Source organism: Echiichthys vipera, assembly GCF_963691815.1.
Source record: "Echiichthys vipera genome assembly, chromosome: 20".
Taxonomy (NCBI): domain Eukaryota; kingdom Metazoa; phylum Chordata; class Actinopteri; order Perciformes; family Trachinidae; genus Echiichthys; species Echiichthys vipera.
In genome coordinates, this window is record NC_139845.1 from 7,908,078 (window position 1) to 7,928,208 (window position 20,131).

At 40.6% G+C, this 20,131-nt stretch overlaps 2 protein-coding genes across 2 annotated transcripts; both read left to right on the forward strand.

Annotated features, from left to right (window-relative positions):
* Positions 1-606: 606 nt before the first annotated feature.
* On the forward strand, positions 607-5,014 carry depdc4 (DEP domain containing 4; the record flags this gene model as incomplete). The annotated part of the gene is made up of 9 exons (XM_083935300.1): positions 607-696; positions 2,042-2,465; positions 2,885-3,039; positions 3,147-3,342; positions 3,451-3,701; positions 3,941-4,083; positions 4,338-4,463; positions 4,596-4,674; positions 4,815-5,014. Exons 1-9 carry the CDS (start codon positions 618-620, stop codon positions 5,012-5,014), a joined length of 1,653 nt encoding a protein of 550 aa, XP_083791426.1. The 5' UTR covers positions 607-617.
* A 2,793-nt stretch (positions 5,015-7,807) lies between these two features.
* Positions 7,808-20,076, forward strand: scyl2 (SCY1 like pseudokinase 2). Its single transcript, XM_083935567.1, has 18 exons — positions 7,808-7,923; positions 10,158-10,354; positions 10,573-10,730; positions 11,238-11,382; positions 12,258-12,407; positions 12,534-12,755; positions 13,053-13,169; positions 13,285-13,410; positions 13,657-13,833; positions 14,340-14,462; positions 15,171-15,284; positions 15,445-15,577; positions 15,902-16,020; positions 16,151-16,251; positions 16,487-16,556; positions 16,688-16,765; positions 16,870-16,992; positions 17,287-20,076. The coding sequence occupies exons 2-18, from the start codon at positions 10,178-10,180 to the stop codon at positions 17,917-17,919; spliced, it is 2,766 nt and encodes a 921-aa protein (XP_083791693.1). The 5' UTR covers positions 7,808-7,923; positions 10,158-10,177; the 3' UTR covers positions 17,920-20,076.
* The last annotated feature ends 55 nt before the right edge of the window (positions 20,077-20,131 follow it).

Here is a 20,131-nt window from a genome sequence, read left to right on the forward strand (position 1 = left end):
TTTACTTTCTATGTTCATTTAGAAAAGAGTTTATTTGTTATCTTATACTGTATTTTTTTTTTTTTACACCTCCCTTGTGTTTTTGTAAGCTGCTGGAAACTCAATTTCCTTACGGTAGTCATCCCAAACGGATCAATAAGTCCATATGCTTTCAGGCTGTATTTTCTGTGATCTTTAGTCTGCCCACAAAATGTATCCTCTCTCTAAAATGCACAGATGATGTCCTACCATCAAGTGTTTAATTTTGCACATATTTGAGATCATATCTTGTAACTTTTTTAATTTTATTTCCCAGCAAACGTTATAGGGGGACACATCTTCTTTCAGGCTGTATTTTCTGTGATTTTCAAGCTGCCACAAATGTGTGTTATGGATAAAAACATGTTGCTCATATATTTGAATAGCCAAATATATTTCATTTGACGGACGGAAAATATGTTGACAAGCCATTTGTCTCTATACATATATATTTGTGTATTTAAATGTCGTTTTATAATAAACAGTAGAAAAGTCTCACAGTACGTATTTCTGCCTGTAGAGGGCATCAGAGTGCTGCCTTCCGGTTATGTTTAGAGGGAGTAGAAGAAGAAGAAGGCGGTGACGTCACACGGGAGCTCATGATGGCGGTTGATTTGACTCCTCGTTTCAGAAGGTTGAACAGCCAAACGAGAAGTTTTCGTGAAAATATACAGCATGGTAAGCTCTGAGTATTAACGCTAAATAAGTTTAAAGTTTACTGAAAAAAATATACATAAATACAAGCACACAAACAAAGCTCAGCTGTGTAAATGAATGCTAAGGCGCCGGAGGCTAGTCAGTTTTGACAGATACACTCCAACGGTCGTGTTGTTTAAGTGGGCAGAAAGTCACCGTGGCAACAGCATATTATGGGATTGTTATCACGGATGTGTAAGTAGCATTTCACTGTTGTACCTAGTCGACGTGGAGCTAATTTTTACTACAGTATATAATAATAATAATCCATAACAACCAGCTTTTATAAACACATATGTTTGGTATGTAAAATCATAATTTCTAAATTGTCTTCTAACTAGCAGTGGTGGGATGTAAAGTACATTTACTCAAGTACTGTACAGGTACTTGTACTTTATACTTACACTCCACTAGCTACGTTTTGAAAGCCAATATAGTACTTTTTACCTCACTACATTTATTCGACAGCCTTTGTTACGAGTTGCTTTGCAGAATCAGATTATCAATATAAAATATAAATCAATTAAGGACTTGTTATGTATTCTTATGGATTATACTACCCTGCATTATATAAAGTAGTTGGAATGATTCCCCACCTTCCCCTTTCTGTAACATTATTGACGCTTACTTGTAAATGCATCAATAATTATAATTCAGTTATATAAAAATATACGGTTCCAAAATGTACGAGTAATTTTGGTAAGTATGTTTTTATGCTGATACTTTACTTTTACATTAGTAAGATTCTGATTGCTATTCTTTTACTTGCAACAAGGTATTTCTATACTGTGGTATTGCTACTTTTACTTATTTAATTAAAGATTGCTCTTCCACTATGGCTTAATAGGCCTATAGCTGTCAGAAATTTGGCGGAATAAAATTGTAAAGCAAATGCAAATAAGTAAAGTACAAATATCCAAACTTTGCACATAAGTTGATTAAATCCACTGTACGTAGTTATATTACCATATTAGATTTCAGTAAAATTATGAATATGTCAGTCAATATGTTAGTTTTTAGTGGTCCACCTTTATTTTTGACATACAATAGAATAAACAAACCTCAAATAATTATCCCTGGGACGAGACTTTCTCACCTTTTGTAACTGTCACAAGTTGTGAGAGGTCTTATTCTCAACCATGTGCTTCGTGTTCACCTTCAATTTGAGACAGAACTTGTTTATTAGTAAATTGTATGAATAGGTTTTTCAAGGTGTGCAAATGGCCTTCATCAACCAGTCTGAAAACCCATCGGACCTGTATGAAGTCTAGCTCTGGGATTAAACCTGTTTTGATCCCTTTATCACTTACTCTGTGTCTCCTAATAGGTTTCTCAGGGCCTTTCGGTGCCACCCAGTTATGGCACAACATCATCCACGCGCTGCAAACCCAGGTGGAGGTGCGCCGTTGTAGAAGACATCTACGTGTTCATGCCGAGTGTTTCACAGGCTCAGACGCTGTTGATGCTGTCCTCAGCTACTTGATGCAGAATGTGGTGTTTTGCACAAGTGAAGTGTCTCGTCTCAAAGCTGCTCGACTCTGCCAGGCTCTGATGGAGGCCAAGGTATTCGAACCAGTGGGTACGAAGCTGTTTCGCAGAGACAAGGAAGTGACCTTTGAGGACAACAGCTGCAGCCTTTACCGTTTTCTGGAATATAAAGTGTTTCCCAACTCTGTCACGAAGGAGTGCAATAGTGACACAGAAAACATGGCACCAGAGGAACAGGGGCTAAAGAGGAAGAAGAGCTCCAGGTTGGTTTAACTTTGATTCCCCTTTCTGATATGTTTGCTTAACTGACTCATTTTACTCAATATAGAAGCCTTACTGCAAAATATATTAATGCTGCATTGAAATTAATCTGTCCTGTACAAAGCAGACATGGGGGAGTCATAAATACATGTGATATTTTGACATAAAGCATTCAATAACATCTTTGCTTTTGTTATATCTTGCATGGTTTCTTTGCCAGATCTGGCAGTACTATGATAGTAATACAGTAAGAAGTTAAACAAACCCCTAATGGACTACTAGATTGAGTATTGTTTGTAAACATGCATATGCACATGCATAGTTGTACCCAAAATATATTCACCTTCTTTGTCTCAAGGTTCAGCTTCTCTCCACAGACCTGAGCACCTTTTAATCACCTTAATCCTTCTTGTTGTTTCAGGAGGCTAAATGAACTAAGGACGATCTCTAATCCCCTTGCTGTCGGATCATCAGACAGGAGGGTTGAGAGGCTGCTGAGGACCATCAACCTGCGACCGACCTTGCCTCCAAGTTTAAACACAGCCCCCACGACTTCTGCCTTTCTGTCCAAAACTGGTAAGACTGTGCTGATCTGTTAGTATTTGCCACTATGGTGAGTCCATGACAGTTTATGTCACACAGATAGTTTTTCACAAATATTTTTGTTTATATTTCTTCTCTAGTAGTGGATGAGGTTTGGAAGCAGCAGACACTGCTACAGTTGCTGCAGATAGTAGAGTTGCCCATGCTGGACTGCATCCTGACCTCTCCTGCCAGGGTTCATCTTCAGGCCTTCAGAGCTCCTCTGGCCACCCAGGACCTGGTTATCTCTAACACATGCCTGGAAAGAGAGCTGCCCGACACCCTTAACCTGCCAAAGTCAGTGCTCTGATTAATACTGGACATAACACTAGAATTCTTTATAGTATTCCAGCAAACCCAAAGTGACAGTAAAAACATGTTCTGCTCATCACCTTGTGTTTACAGGTTGGATGGGTGGCTTTCAGCAGCGGCGGACTGCTTGGAGCTCTTTCCTGACCAGCTGATCATGGTTGCAGGGGAACAGCTGAGCCAACAAGGTGGCGATGCCTTTTCAGAAGAGGACCAGCCAGAGCAGAAGGCAGGCCAAAAGAGACTGCTCTTTGACACCATTGCCAAGTATTATAGTGGGCAGGAAAAAGCTCCGCTTCTCTCAGGACGACACCTGGACATACATGCTGCAATTCTCAATTTGCTGGGTGAGACTTGATAATGTGTACAGTCATTTCATGTTTTTGTCACCTTGAAAATTGTGGGAGAGAGATTTAACAACCCATTCCATGTTTACATCTGATCAATAAGTGACAGTGCCTCTGTGATTTGTAGTCTTTTCCCGGTCATGAAGGTCGGCCCTATTTTTTTCTCCGTGAAGATTAATGCTTCATGGAGATCCTTTCCCTTTTGCACCTCATGCCTTGACCACATCTTTCCATTCCAGATGAAGGGAAGGTGCAGGATGCCATCAAAGCATCTCAGTTGTGTTTTCGGCTGCTGGAGACAAGTGTGAGAGATGAGCTCAGGAGACTACTGGCTTTTATGGCTACAGCAGCTCACCCAGATGCTTGCCGTCTTCAGAAACAGGTAGTTCGATTGATTTCTGGTTTGGTGTGCTAGCTGAGAGTGTAACGTTAGTCCGAGCTAATTCAAAATGTCAGAAATTTAGCAATATTTTACACAAAATAAAATCCCACCATTAAAATGCTGATGTGTACAGTATGCAAGGCTTCAGTTTACAGGGGAGGCACAACTCTTTTACACTGTTAACTGTTTTTAGTTTTATGTTTATGTGTGTGTTTTGTGTATTTGTTTATGTTTTTATGCATGTTTTCTTTCAGATTGATAACAGGGCCTCGGTCTGCCGCGCTTTTCAAAGAGCAATTGTCCAGAATCATGAACTGACTCGATCCCAAAGCGAAACCCTGGTGTTGTTTCTTATGGACAATTGCACTGAGCTCTTCAAGGTACAGGTTTTTTTTTTGGCGATTTTTAAGACAGAGGGAAAGTGCCCCATCATCTGAATTTAACAAATGACCCAACATTTGATTCAGCATTTATTTTAATCCTATTACCCTTTCTTCCTGTAATGAATACAGACTCCTACATCCCTTATTGAGGCTGTGAGAAGAACACTGAGGACTATGCGGCAAGGAAAAGACCCCGACACAATCGCAAGTTAGTCAGATACTACTACAACTAAATATGCACTCAATGGCTGACATAGCACATTACACCATCTCAAATTTTGTATGTCCACTGTGCATTAATGCTCCATTCAAAAAACAAATGTCCTCTTCCCCTTTTGTGTGTTGCAGCGTTCACCTTCTGCCAGCAGGTGACGCCGCAGGAGTACGAGGATCAGCGGGAGGCTACCACCCTGCAGAGCCTCAAACAGCTTCTTCACGACATCTCCTCCAGCAAAACCATACCCGTCAAAGAGAGGAGGAGGCTGCTCAAAGAGTTTGAAAAACATCACCCCGTGGTCTTCCTCCAGCATCTATCCAGCACCTTCTGAAACATACAGTACAACGGAAGGGTTATTGGTTTGACTTCCTCGGCGCACTTCACAAAGCCAGTTGCAGTGGTAAAGCGCTTACGCTGAAGAATGGTAATAATTCAATGCACATCTTTGGACTTGTTTTCCATGCTGTCTTTAGGGATTGACACCTTAAGTGATTATCAGTGTAGATATTCCTATAATTCACACAAATTGTGCTGATACAGCATGACAGCATGGCCGTAGCCCTCCCAAATTCCCTTGATTCACAAGAGGCCTACAATAGCTTTACTGATATACTTTTATATTATGTCCTGTTTTTTTTATAATAGGTCTTAGAGTCCTGTAGCACTGGATTAATTATCTATCATATAGACCATGGTCTGGGTGAATACTCAAATTCTGATTGGTTGCAGGGTGTCTATTAATTATTTACTGATGCAGTGAACAACGTTTCCATTGCATAAGAACCTTATGGAATTGTAATGATTTTTCCAGATATCAGTCAAACCCTCAGACGGGGCCATGCTCAAGAATGAATTATTCTGGCCTCCCTGTTGACCATTCATTTGTGAAATTCAGGGCATCATGCCTTAGATACAAGGCATCGATGCAGAAGGCATTTGATGAGGAATTTTGAGATGTCTTTATGTTCAGGCCATAGGCTTAATTATATTTGTTAATGGTTTTGCACTACTGAGGACACATTTTTAATTTTACATTAATGACACTGATTTTATTAATGTTTGAAGGGGGCATTTGCTCTTGTGTGCTAGATTATCCTAGCATTGCTTTAGAATTCAGTACAGTGGATAAACGATTGGAAATGTTTAATGCTGTGCACTTTGATCAGGCATTAATATTCCTAGAACAATAATATGACAGCCATTTTGTTTTCCTGTTTTACTGTAACATGCTGTAGTGTGTGTGTGTGTAAGGGAAAATACTGGTGAACGCAGTTCTAATGTAGCTGAATAAGGTTCAACACTAACTTGCTTTTGTTAGAGATGAAGACAGATTTTTCTGTGATGATTTTTAAAACTTGAACTAATATGAAATGAAAGCGGAAAGGGTACAATAATGTATTCGGCTAATCCTAGCTCAGGTTCATATAATATGTTTTATGTTTCGGGGTTTTAAGCTTAACTTTTAGTGCCATTGTTTTTGGCAGTGTTTTAATTGTAATATTTTAGGATTTTACTTGAAAGATGGGAAATATTCCTTTTTATGGAAGATCACAAATAATGACTTAATTTAGGTGACTAATTTGATATTTGGTTGAGCATGGTGACTCAGTTGTATTGTATTATTTTAATTAATGAAGCTGTGGTCATGCAGAAGTCATTTACAGGCTAATCTCATACTGTATCGGTCAGCCTCTTTGTTCATTACACACACTAAAATCATGTTAGATGCACTTTAGGATGCTGAAACATGCTTTATTGTCTGTTGGAATAACACATCTATTAAAAGTGGAACTGATGTTCTATCAGATAAGACTTTGCTGTATTTCTTTTAGTGCATGGACTAGTTTAGTCCATGGATCATCAGTGGTCCTCGTGTGGTTGTAAAGGGTCTGCTAACCTTCCACACACTAGAGGTTACCTTAATAACAGTTACTGTACATTTCAGTAATTTTTTCCCCTGATATTACACCAAATCCTGTCACCCATCAGATTCTGTTACCTGTTTGAAAAGTCTGCTACAGTACAGTGCCATTGTAAATATATTTATTCATCATTCTTGGTAGTCTGTTTCTAAAAATGGTTATCATTTTGGTATAAAATGGTGCACATTGTTCATATATGGTCACACATTTGGATCTTTTTGTATAAAAAAGAAGCGTTAGTACACCACATACAGACCCTTATAGTCCTGGGTATTATAGGGTCTTGATATTTGGTTAATCACTATTAAAATAAAAATAAATACTATGTAGGCCTTTTTTTCTTTCATCTCAGCTACCACATTACAGTGTGTGACAAATATGATTACTATTGAAAATAGCTGCTATTTATAACTGGGGCACATAGCCTTATGATAACACAAATGAGCGCACTACTTTGTACAAACATCTGTGATCTGTTATAGCCTGTGCCCGTTGCCTTAATGATTATAAACGGTTCTTGACGTGCACAACAATTACAAAAGCAGCTGTTGGCAATGAAAATCTGAGGCCTCAGGCACCCTCCAACAATGCTCATTAAATAAACATAAGAAGAAAAAAGGGAGTAAAGGGAGTGTGTGTGTGTGTGTGTGTGTGTGTGTGTGTGTGTGTGTGTGTGTGTGTGTGTGTGTGTGTGTGTGTGTGTGTGTGTGTGTGTGTGTGTGTGTGTGTGTGTGTGTGTGTGTGTGTGTGTGTGTGTGTGTGTGTGTGTGTGTGTGTGTGTGTGTGTGTGTGTGTGTGTGTGTGTGTGTGTGTGTGTGTGTGTGTGTGTGTGTGTTTTGGGCCTGTGTGTGTGTAACATGAAAAATAATAATAGAGTGAAAATTGAATTTCCCAATTGCGAGACAAATAAAGGAATTCTTCCTCTTCTTCTTCTTCTTCTTCTTCTAATAGTTTCACTTCAATCTTACAAAATTCACATTTGATGTCCACATCTGCAAACCTTGAAACAAATGTATTAGTGGGGTAAATGTGCAAGATTTTATCATGTAATTCTTTCAATTTATTGGGGATAACACATTTATTCTCCACCCACTGAATGTGGGTTCAAAAATATCTGGTTAAAAAAAACCCCTCAGATGACGTCGACGCACCTGACAACCCGGAAGTGTGGTTGTTCTCTCGCTCGCGACTTCATTAGGTATGCCAGTAGAAGACATGGGGGCTGTGTTGTCTGTGTTCCTCTGCCAGTACTGACAGCGGCACAGCTGAGAGTCTACTTAAACCGAGAAATAACACGGAGAACCCTTTTCACATCAAGGTATGTAGCCCGAGTGACAGTTTTGGATTCAAACAAACTGTCAATTTGACTGTAATGAACTGTGATAGTCTACTGGCGCAGTGTTGGCTAGTTAGCTTGGGTTAGGCTAAACAAGCTAACGTCCAGATATTTCCCATCAAACACGACAGTCACGCTTGGCGACGACATCTATATGCTTTCAACACAACGCGTCAATTCTTGTTTAACCGTACACTGAATAGCCTGTTAACCCGTGACCATGTATAACCATGTTAGTACGGTGGTCATTGATAAACTGCCTGGTATCCTGTAAGCTAACGACTGTGCTAGAAGGCTCTTTGCTGGTGTTGTTTTGTCAGTTGGATGTCCCAAATGCTGCTCTCAATTTACCTCCCCCAACTTTCCTATAACATTGACAGTTTGTGTAAAGTAAGTAAATAGACCAGGCATCGTAACAACATATGTAACGTTACTCTTGTGCAAATACACGTACACGTACACACACACACACACACACACACACAGAGGGGTCAACAGTGTGTTTATTTATCACTGTTTGTGTTTTACTGTCACTTTCTTTGTACAGTTTTAAGCTATTTTTAACTTTTTCTTATTTTTTACTGTGTATATTTTGTATTTCGCATGTTATTGATGCTTTTGTTATTTGCACTATCCTCTTTTGCTGCTGTAACGCTGTAAAGTTGCCCATAACAAAGGATCATCTTATCTTAAATACATCCTTAAATCTTTTGCAGATAAAAGCAGTTAACAGCCTCATGCTAGAGGAAATATTTAATGAAATATTGCTTCATAATAACAGGACCTGGTATACAGTATATTGATTCTTTTGGCAAGCATTTTTGGCTCGGACAGCCTGTCCATTGCGAGATACATAATGATCAATGACAGTGATGCTGCAATGTTATTATCAGACCAGAGATCCTGCAATCCACTTCTTCAAATGAAGCTGCATTGTTTTGAGTTAGGCTCAAGAAGATCTGACAGTTGTAGGACATGTACAAAGTGATGGGGACTGAGAACGGTTGTCACACAGACATTAACATTCACAAATCTGACATCAACACATTGAGTCATGCTTATTGAAGTATTTCATATAAATGTACACCCTCAGTTTGGCTGGTTATGTAGTGTTACAGCTGTTGGCATTGGCTGAGCATACGTAAGTGACTGAGCTTAACAGAGTTATTGTTGTTGTGCAAAACTGTATATACATACACAGAATACGAGCAGAGGTTGTCATTAACAGAATTGGCCAGGGTGGGTGCTAGCCAGGGCCTTTAAAATCGTTAGTAAGATCCAGTAGGCTTGTTTCCATTTGATACTGATGCCTGCTATTTTTTCATGTGGGAATCTGTGAGAAATGAATTATGCATACATTACCGTGTGCATCTCAATTTATAGACAAAAGCTTATTTAGCCTTGCAGCGGGGTGAAATAAACATCAAATTACCAGAAACCTGTTTAAGACAGATAAAACCTTGAATAAACTGTTGCTTTATAAATAATTTGGCTACATCACTGTCAGCCATGTTCTTTTGTGTGACTTCCTGTTGCCTAACATGCGTTCAAGTCACTGTACTGAAGTATTTTGAAAGAGAGGCTTGATGTGGTTTGTCTGAGTTCGCTCTGAGCTTGCCCTGAGTTATCTTATATTTTAGGGGGAGCTTGGGCTGTTATGGTGCTTTTCCTCCTCCTGCATAGGCAAAACACTGGTGGGCACTTTGAGGTGCAAATTTACAAGCAGGTGCATTAGAGTGAATAGACATGCATTGTGAAGGCTTTTGCTTAGCTAGAAAGTAGGGCTGCAACTAATGATGTTGATTAATCCGTCAAATATTTTCTCAATGAATCAATTGGATGTTTGGTCTAGAAAAGGAAAAATGTCAATTAGTGTTTCCCAAAGCCTAAGGAAATGTCCTCAAATGTATTGTTTTGTACACAACTCAATGATATTCAGTTTACATAGAGGAGTAAAGAAACCAGAAAATATTTAAAAAGCAGGAATCAGAATTCTTTTCTTGAAAAAGCACTCAAACCAAATAACCGATGATCAAAATACTAGGTGATTTATTGATTTAATAATCAATAACCAATTAAATGATTAATCTTTGCGGCTGTACTATAAAGGGTTATTATACTGTATGTACTGTACATCCATCTCTTCCAGATTAAAAACTGTATTCTATGTTTCTGTCCTGGGTGGTCTGGTCTGTTGTCCGCCTGTCTCACTTCAGCTGCCAGGTCAGGTGTAAACATGGAGTCAATGCTCAACAAGCTAAAAAGCACTGTCACCAAGGTGACGGCAGATGTCACCAGTGCTGTCATGGGCAACCCAGTGACGCGGGAGTTTGAGGTTGGACGACATATTGCCAGCGGAGGTCCTGGCTTGTGCTGGAGGATCTACAATGGCACCAAGAAATCCACCAAACAGGTTTGTAGTTACTTTAAAAAAAAACGTAATCTAAATTTGCCACTGAGGGGCGAACAGGTTCACTTGTTTGGGACTGAGATATTACGCAATAAGATGACACAGTATACACTCCGCATGGTCAGGATTCTGCTGGTGAAGTCCTCTGAGGACACAAGGAATAGGTGTGGGACTTGATAAAACTAATTCTAGATCCTTGTTGTTTGCTTTTGACCCTCCAGGAAGTAGCAGTTTTTGTGTTTGATAAGAAGATGATCGATAAGTATCCGAAATTTGAGAAGGACCAAATTGTTGATTCGCTGAAAAAAGGGGTGCAACAGCTGACCAGACTGCGCCACCCCCGCCTCCTGACTGTGCAACATCCTCTTGAAGAGTCACGGTGATTCTCACACACACACACACACACACACACACACACACACACACACACACACACACACACACACACACACACACACACACACACACACACACACACACACACACACACACACACACACACACACACACACACACACACACCAAGGACAAATGGAAAGACTGGCAGCTCAAAGAGGGGCTTGATAGTCAAGGGTTCAGAAGTTGCATAACAAATGTATTTGTCTGTTCTGTTTGTACATAAGTAAGCAGAAGCTTTCCATGGTTCAAAGACTCTGAAGACTGGGTCCTGAATAATTTATGGCCCTTGAGGGCAAGATAGGGTTGAGGCTGTTTTGTACTTTGACTTTCTTAAACTTTTACCCAGGGCAGCTCTAAATTCAAAATTACTTCTGTCTTCTGTTTTTGAATTTGTTTGTGTCAAAAAGGATTAAACATTTAAAAAGCACTTGTTTGAAAGGATTCTACTCTGTTTATAAGTTATGTTATTTCTGTATTTGACCCTCAGAGACTGTTTGGCGTTCTGTACAGAGCCAGTGTTTGCCAGCCTGGCCAACGTGCTGGGCCAGTGGGAGAACCTGCCCAGCCCCGTGCCTAACGACATCAAGGAGTACAAACTCTATGATGTGGAGACCAAGTATGGCTTGCTACAGGTGAGCGTGCAGACAGGTTAAGGTTGCTAAGGCTGTGGCTAATGATTATTTTTATCATCGATTAATTGCCAATTTTTCTCTGTGGATTTATTTTCCCCTCATGTAAATCATCAACCTTTGTTGACACACTGTGCACCTGTCAGATGTGCACTAAAACATAAAAGAATGAGAACTTGCCTGTTTGTTATTATGAGCACCCTAAATCTTAGTTGTCTGGCAGTGCCACATATACTAAATCTAGAATCTCAATGCCAGTTGGACCAGCTCCATTTTTAATGCCTCACATTTCAGTGATATGCTTTTGTTGGTGCAGTGTCAATTAACTTTACATCAGTTTTCATCTTCTTTTTTTTTCCTGTCTCACATTCACCAACATTGGTCTTAAAAGGATAATTCAGGATTAATGAAATAGGGTTGTATGATTAGTTATCCATAGTCAGTGTATTACCTAGAATAGATGGCTGTCAGCATGTCCCCAGTTTAGAGAAGCAGACAGGAGAACCAACATGGAAACTATGTGATGTACTGCTGTTGAGGAGGGCGGCGGCTGAACATATTTTAATCACCTATAAAAGGCCCATCTAGAAAAGTGAGCGTTTACACAGGGGGAAGTAAACCCGCTATCTATGCTCTCGTCAAAGTCACCAGACTCCAATGACAAACACAGTAAATTTACCCCTGGAGGGATTCAAATTTGGCACAAACTGATGAACTGATTAGATTTTGGAGGTCAAAGTTCACTGTGACCTCACATCTGTCCCATTCTTGTGAAGGCGATATCTAAGAAACGCCTTGAGGTACACAAGGCGTTCCTCACAAAACATTTCCACCATTTCAGATTAAAAACTGATGCTTTAATTTTTCTATCCCTTCAGATCTCGGAGGGCTTGTCCTTTCTCCACAGTGGGGTGAAAATGGTCCACGGCAACTTGTGTCTAGAGAACATCATCCTCAACAAGAGTGGATCCTGGAAGATCATGGGCTTTGACTTCAGCATCTCCTCTAACAATCCCTCAGATGCTGAGGTGTGTTAGAAGACTTTTGTTCCTTTAGTGCAGCCTGTCTTACTCCCAGCCTTCAATGCTCTTCCAAAATGATGTCTTGCAGTATTGTCACATCTTGACATTCCTATGTTCTTTCATCCTCCTCAGCTTAAGTACACATGTAAAGAGTGGGAGCCCAGCCTCCCTCCGCTCTGCCTCCCCAACCCTGAGTACCTTGCCCCTGAGTACATCCTGTCCGTCAGCTGTGACTCCGCCTCTGACATGTACTCGCTGGGCGTGATCATGCATGCCGTCTTCAATGAGGGCAAGCCTGTTTTCAAAGTCAACAAGCATGACATATTTAAGAGCTTCAGCAGACAACTGGACCAGGTAGGTGGAGGCGTGCCACATGTCAGAGCATGATGAATGACAGAGGATCCTTGTCTAGCTCATAGTGCAGGTGGATGTCTGTCCAGATTTGATTTGAGTGGTTAAACAGAAACATGTTTGATCCTGATGATTGTGACTGGACACACTAATGTAGACTTGAGCTGCAAACCATTTTAAGTTTACCTGCTGCATGAATTGACTTTTAAGAATATCACAAGTGTGTTACTATTACCAATCAAACACTGGTTTTATTCTCCTCTTCTCTGTTTTGTTCTTTTCTGTGTCTTTCAATTGTAGCTGAGCAGCATCAGTCCAGCCGTGTTGAACAAGATCCCAGAGGAGGTTCGGGAGCATGTCAAAATGCTGCTCAGCGTCACACCCAACGTCCGACCGGATGCAGATCAGATGACGAAGGTTTGCATCGTCACAACATGCATGAAAATAGAAAGAGTCCTAGTTTATGTTTATAGTATGTGCTTTTGTTGGTAATATCTGATGACATTTCTTCCTGTTTTTGTGACAAATTCAGATTCCTTTTTTTGATGACGTGGGTGCTGTGACCCTGCAGTACTTTGACTCCCTCTTCCAGAGGGACAACCTTCAGAAATCCCAGTTCTACAAAGGCCTCCCCAAAGTCCTTCCCAAACTTCCCAAGGTAGGCTGCTTATATTACCATCTCCCATTCGCTTTCCATCTGTTTAGTTGTGTATAAACTCACACAAAGACATTTATGTCATTTGTGTCAAGTCATTTTTTGGCAAGGTCTGGCACCGTTTCTTGGTTTAAAAAAAACGGTTCCTGTTTTGTGTTCATTTTGCTCATCATTATCATACGGTAATACAGTTTCAAATCACACTTTTTCATGGCTTCTGGATCCCATTCTGTCTGGTCTTTCTTTCAGAGAGTGGTGGTGTATCGAATCTTGCCGGCACTGACCTCCGAGTTTGTCAATCCGGACATGGTTCCCTTTGTGCTTCCCAACGTGCTGCTGATCGCAGAGGAGTGCACCAAGGAGGAGTACATTCGTCTCATCATGCCTGACCTCACACCTGTTTTCAAGCAGCAAGAACCCATTCAGGTACACAGAAGCACTGAACTCTGCACATACAGTATGTCGATGTACATGTCTGAAACGGAAATGGTTGTTCAAGTGTTTGATATTACTACTGTAGTATACAGTAAGCATGTGTTGATAAGCTAAGTAATTTGCTCTCATAAAAGTGTGATTTCTCCATTTAAATCTTTGCATGATGTTTTCTCCCTTTTCACAGTTGTGTTTGGGATTAATCAGACTAAAGAGCATGCTCTGTTTGGTTTGGTCTGTCATTTTATCAAGATGTCTTCCTCTGTATTTTTCTTTCCATGCTTCTTCAGGCTAGTAATATGGTGAGTGGTCTCTGCTGTAAATATGCTCCTGTCACATCAGCTAGTTTGTGCACTGTGCGTGTTGTCTGTCGTACTAAAGACTAAACTAAAGCCACTGAAAGCCCTGTCTCTGTTAACATCCACTTACTCACTCACATGTAGAGAATAGCATCAAGCTTTTGACTCTTGTATTGCTTACTGGGTCCCTGTGCTGTTCAGATCCTGCTGATATTCCTGCAGAAGATGGACCTGCTATTGACCAAGACACCCTCAGAGGACATTAAGAACAGCGTGCTGCCTATGGTGTACAGAGCTCTGGAAGCACCTTCTGTACAGATCCAGGTATGGTGGGGGTGGGGGTCGGTCTAGGGCCGATTGTCGATGGTGGAGAAATTATTTTATGATTTGCCATCATCAACAAATAGGTCATGAGTGTTTACTTGATCTTTGAAAAAGCCAGATGCTGTATCAAAATATTTTCGGCCTGGTTGAGCTTTAAGGTTGCTTTGTACTCCTAACAGGTAGTGTCTACAGCAACACTGTATAAATAGCTGCCAATTTGTAGTTTACCTTGGGAGAAATGTAGATATAATGACTAAGTGGGTAAAGTTGAGTAATGGAACAGCAAAAAGAATCTGGTAAGTTTGTTTCTATTGGAAAAAAAACGGTGACCAAACTGCATTATAACAATATTTACGTTCTGATCCTTGCATGCTACGTTCATTTTGCTCTAAAGTTCTTAACAGAATGAGAAAGTACCACAAATAATAGTACTTTTCATTTGAAAAATATTTAATTCACACAGTATTTATTTATTGAAGAAAACATGCAGTACCATTATTGAGGTATGAAATACCCTATGGTATTTCGGAACAGAAGATTTTGGCCATATCGCCCAGCCCTACATTGGCGTATATTTTTAGCATTCCACTTGGAAGCTTATACCCTTTGTTCTCTTATCAGTACTACCTTGAGAGCACCGTAAGAATGAATGCCCTTTGGTGTTATAAAAATGTCAGATTTCATAACATGTTATCTGTGGCCGAGCAGGAGCTGTGCCTGAACATCATCCCGACGTTTGCCAACCTGATTGACTACCCGTCCATGAAGAACTCCCTCATCCCTCGAATCAAATCAGCCTGCCTACAGACCTCTTCCCTTGCTGTGAGTCTCCTTCATCACGGTTTTCTTGTACTCTTCAGACTATCGATATGCCTTTTAGGTGTCTCTGCTCTTAACTTTCACCACTGTCTACTACAAACTGATGTGTCTGAATTTCTATTTTTTTTTTACTTTGCCTGTCTCTTCCTTTGTTTCTGTGAAGGTACGAGTGAACTCTCTGGTGTGTCTGGGGAAGATTTTGGAATATCTCGACAAATGGTATGTCATCGATGAGATCCTGCCCTTCCTACAACAGATCCCCTCCAGAGAACCAGCAGTACTCATGGGTGTTCTAGGTAAAGCATGGCAAACTCCACTTCCTGCTTGTGTGATTGAGGCCTCATCCACACTGATATGTTTTCATTTTAAAACAGTGGTTTAAAACCAAAACAATCTCTGTCAACATTATCATTTTTGCGCCACATATTGTCACCACTGTCCATATTAACATGTCTGAAAACACATAACATGACCATGGACAGGAAGCATTGTCTTACGTGATTGGACCGACAACTAGGTGGAACTGTTTCTCATCCAGACAACAAAAACATATTAGTGTGGATTTAGCCCAAAAAACACTTAATGACTGGTAATATGACCTTTCCCACTCTTCTTTCTAGGAATTTATAAGTGCACCTTCAGCCACAAGAAGTTGGGCATCCCCAAAGAGCACCTGGCCACCAAGAGTCTGCCCCACCTTGTCTCTCTTAGTATAGACAACAATCTCAACCTTAACCAGGTACTACACAGACAGAAACACATGCATGCCTGTACATTTGATTCACCAACAAATCTATGAAAAAACATCTTCATCTTTATATTGTCTGCTTCAATCTGTTTAATGCTGTTCTGATATATGAATGTTTCAGTTTAACTCGTTCATGGTGGTTATACGGGACATGCTGAGTCGCATGGAGACTGAACACAAGACCAAGTTGGAGCAGCTGCACATCATGCAGGAGCAGCAGAGGTGCCTGTCACAATTATAAATCACTCTGCACTATAGCCTTCTTTTTATTCTCTCTGATTAAATATGAAATGGTCATACATATTAATGGAGATATTATACAAATTTGCTAGAACATCTAGGGGTAATTGGATCTGTCTCAGAAAGCAATTAGCATTTGATAGTTGAAGCATGAATATGATAATCATATGACTAACCAGGCCTTTCTGATTTTGTTCATTGTTGTCTCTTCTAACAGAAGTATTAACATCTCGAACCCAGGGGGGCAATCTGAGGAGACCAAGAGCCCACCTAGCAGTAACAACCAGGTAAAAGGGTTGATTCTATGACATCATGGGTGTATTTACTGTGCCTGAAATATTTTCTTTTGTCTGTAAAAGACTGGGAATGTTATGTTTCTGTGCTGCAGTGATTCCTTTTCGTCTTTTCTTGCTTTCAGATTGATGATATCTTTGGCAGCACGGGGGTGAATGGGAAAGAAAATGGATCTGCAGCTACAGCACCACAGCCTAACAGAGTACGAAAGCCATGCCATTCCTCATTTATGCAAATCTTCACCTTTTATCAATTTAGCATGCACTCCAATATGTTCACAGTCCATCTTCCTTTGCACCTCCCTAGATGTCCCTGACTCTAGAGGAGAAGCAGCGATTGGCCAAGGAGCAGGAGCAGGCTGCCAAACTGAGGAACCAGCAGCCATTAGCACCGCAAAGTATCAAACCAGCCAACACCGCTAACACAAAGGTAATGCCAGAAAACGTCTGTGTACACAAAAATGCTCTTTCCTTTTAGAGTTGTTTTTATACCAGTATCGGTAATACCACGATACTAAATACTGAAACAGGTATCTGCAAGTAGAGTCTATGCACCGATCTGATATCATGTAATTTAGCCTATAAATCTACTTTAAAGTAGTTGCACTACTGTTGCCAGTTTCAGTTTCTGTAGCACTTCTGTTTGGTTTATACTGTTACTGTACTATTTAAAATGTTAAATGTTAGAGAACATCTCTAAGTTTACTCGCATTTTATGTTGCAGACTAAGGATTTGACAAGCAGCCTGCTCAACAACATGACATCTCTAAACAGCATGTCTTTGGCCAACACACCACGACCAGCCCCAGTGCAGGGCACCACCATCTCTGCCTACCCCAACTCCAGCCCCATGGTGGGTTCCATGGGTGCCCCAGTCTCCAACGGCTTCAATCCACCCATGGGCTTTCAGACTGGAAGCATGGGGATGGGCATGCGGCCCACAGGCCCCGGCCTCTACGGCGGCATGGCCACCACCACCAGCACCCCAAACTTTGGAGTCATCGTGCAGAATCAAGGACCCATTGGACAGACAAATAAAGCCCCCGACTTGTCAGCCTTGGACAGTCTTTTCACACCCAGCCAGCCCAAAGTCACCCTTAACCAAATGGGTCCAATGGCAACACCTGGCACCAACACCCCTTGGCTCAATCAGTTTTCTCAAGGCCAGAACGCTCAGACTCAGGTGCAGGGTGCAGCAGTGGGTATGGGAGGAATGCCCAGTGGGTTTGGGATGCAAGCAAATCCTTTTTTCAGCCCACAGAACTTTTCTCAAGCCCCTGCTGCTCCTGGCCTGAACCAAAGTGGAATTAAACATAGTGCATCTGTCAACAATGATCTGAAAGACTTGTTCGGCTAAAAGTAATTTTTTTTAAAAAGGCGCCAGGTTAAGTATATTCTTTTAATAACTTATGGACAGAAGAGCCTTGAATTCTCACAGAACAAGACACTGATTGAATGTGAAGATTTCAAATCCTTCGCTGTCTGTGTTTTTAATCTGACCTGGTATAAATCGCTCATATTTAGCTGACAAACTAACCTGCGCCTGAATTCCATTTCTACTTGACCAGAAGGACAAAAGGTTGGGGTGGTAACTACTTCTTCTATGCTGTTTTCTTTAAAAATGCCGGGGGGCGGGGGTTTCCTACTGTTTTTGTACTTGACATTCTTGGGAGTCCAAATGTCGTGGGTTGAGATGAATCCCAACTCAGTTTATTCAGGAAGGTTTTGTGTTCATATAATGAATGATTGAGTGGATGTTACTTCCTGAACAAGTCGCATCAAAAATCTAAAAACTGGCAGAAGAAGAAGGGAAAAGTGGTCTCACATCTGCTCAGTTTCAGGCTTCTAGTATCTTTATTGCTTCTCCAGACTATTTTAGGATTTGCTGCATGTCTAAAGTGATCAGAGAGTTGGCAAAAAAACAGAAACCGCATACACCAAACCGTCTTAGCCCAGTGGGAGATAGCTGGAAGTGTAGCACTGACAAGTCACTGATCTGCATCCAGGAGGCTCCTCCGTGGAGACAATCTGAAAAGGGGGTGTAGAAAATTGAGTCGCGGTTTCAGACCAAGGGGAAAACCAAGTAGCCCCAGTCCGTTTCCATGGTAACTGTTTCTCTGCAGCGCCAGAAACCTTCATTTTGTGAACACTGGTCACTTTTTGTTTTTTACTCTTTGATCTCATTCTTCTATCATCAGGTTTGCTTTTTTCCCCGTTGCTTAATTTGACATCTAAGCGTGTTGAAAAGGGAAGGGTTAGTTTTGTCTGATCAAAGTTTGTCTGACGACCATTTCACCTCCTTTGGTAACAAAAATATCCTATAAATTTCCGTAAATGCAGTATGAATGATTCATCTGTGTCTTATAGTGGAACAGGATGTGGAGTAGCTTTAACAGCAGTGTCATTTTTAACAAGATGCTAATGCTAAATGCGATGAACAAGGACCATATGCACTGCTTTAGGCTATTGTGCCTTACATGGGTACACGTGTAAGACTAGACAGACAGCGCTCTTCTGTTACTTAAGTGTTATTCCTTTCAATCATCAGCTGTCTGGCATTTTCTTCTCAAATGACTTGCTTTGTTGCATGTTACTGAACTCAACCACAAAAGATCTAAAGTTTGATGTTTAGCATCTTTTCTAATGATTCCTAATGATTCCAATGGCATTTTATTTCACACACCCAGCTCTGAAGAAGTTTTTAAGGGTCTCACAACCCTGCAGTGCATCATTTCTGTTGACCAATTTGTACAATGATGAAGATTATCACTATATATTTTGATTTCAGCACTTTTCAGCTGTCCGAGGACCTGTGCTGGTGACATATTGTTATGAAGTGTAAATATATAGTTATTTAAAGATGGATCGCTCTGTGAGGGCCTTGGAATTTTATGTCCTCATGATTATGGTAAAGAGGCCTTAGATGAGTCGTGTGCAATAATCCTGATTGGTTGTTAAGGGTCCATATCGATCCTTACCTTCATCTCCCCCTGTCACCTATAACAATGACATAGGTCGGTCAGATTTTCTAAACAGCTGAACATTAATTTGTACTCGTTCTAAATCTTACATTTTTTGATGAGAAATACATTTTAGGGTTTTTAGATGCACCTGGTCACACTGTGTTTCTGCTGACAATGATTGTTGTTAACATGCTGAAGTGTAACGTCTGTTATTGGATTTATTTTTGTGTAATGTCATCTATACAAGGTGAGCTCTCTCTAAGCCGCATGGCAGTGTTACCCGTGAATTGAGTCTTCAGGTTCTGTTCATTTCCCCACTTTTGTCACACAAGACTACAAACATTTCCATGATTGGAGCTTTCATCAACTGTAGATCGACAGTTTGGATTTAATCACAAAGTGGATGTGATCTGCGGAGCGTGTGTCACATATCCTGGCAGAACCCCAAAGCCGAAAACTAAAAGCTTATTCTTCTACAAGATTGTTTGTATACCACTGCTGTCGATATGTGTAGTGTGGCCCATGTTTTATGTGTTTAAGTGCGGTCTCTGAGGTGGCTTAGTGAAAATCTGTAAATATAAAGGAAAAGTGCACAATCTAATACTC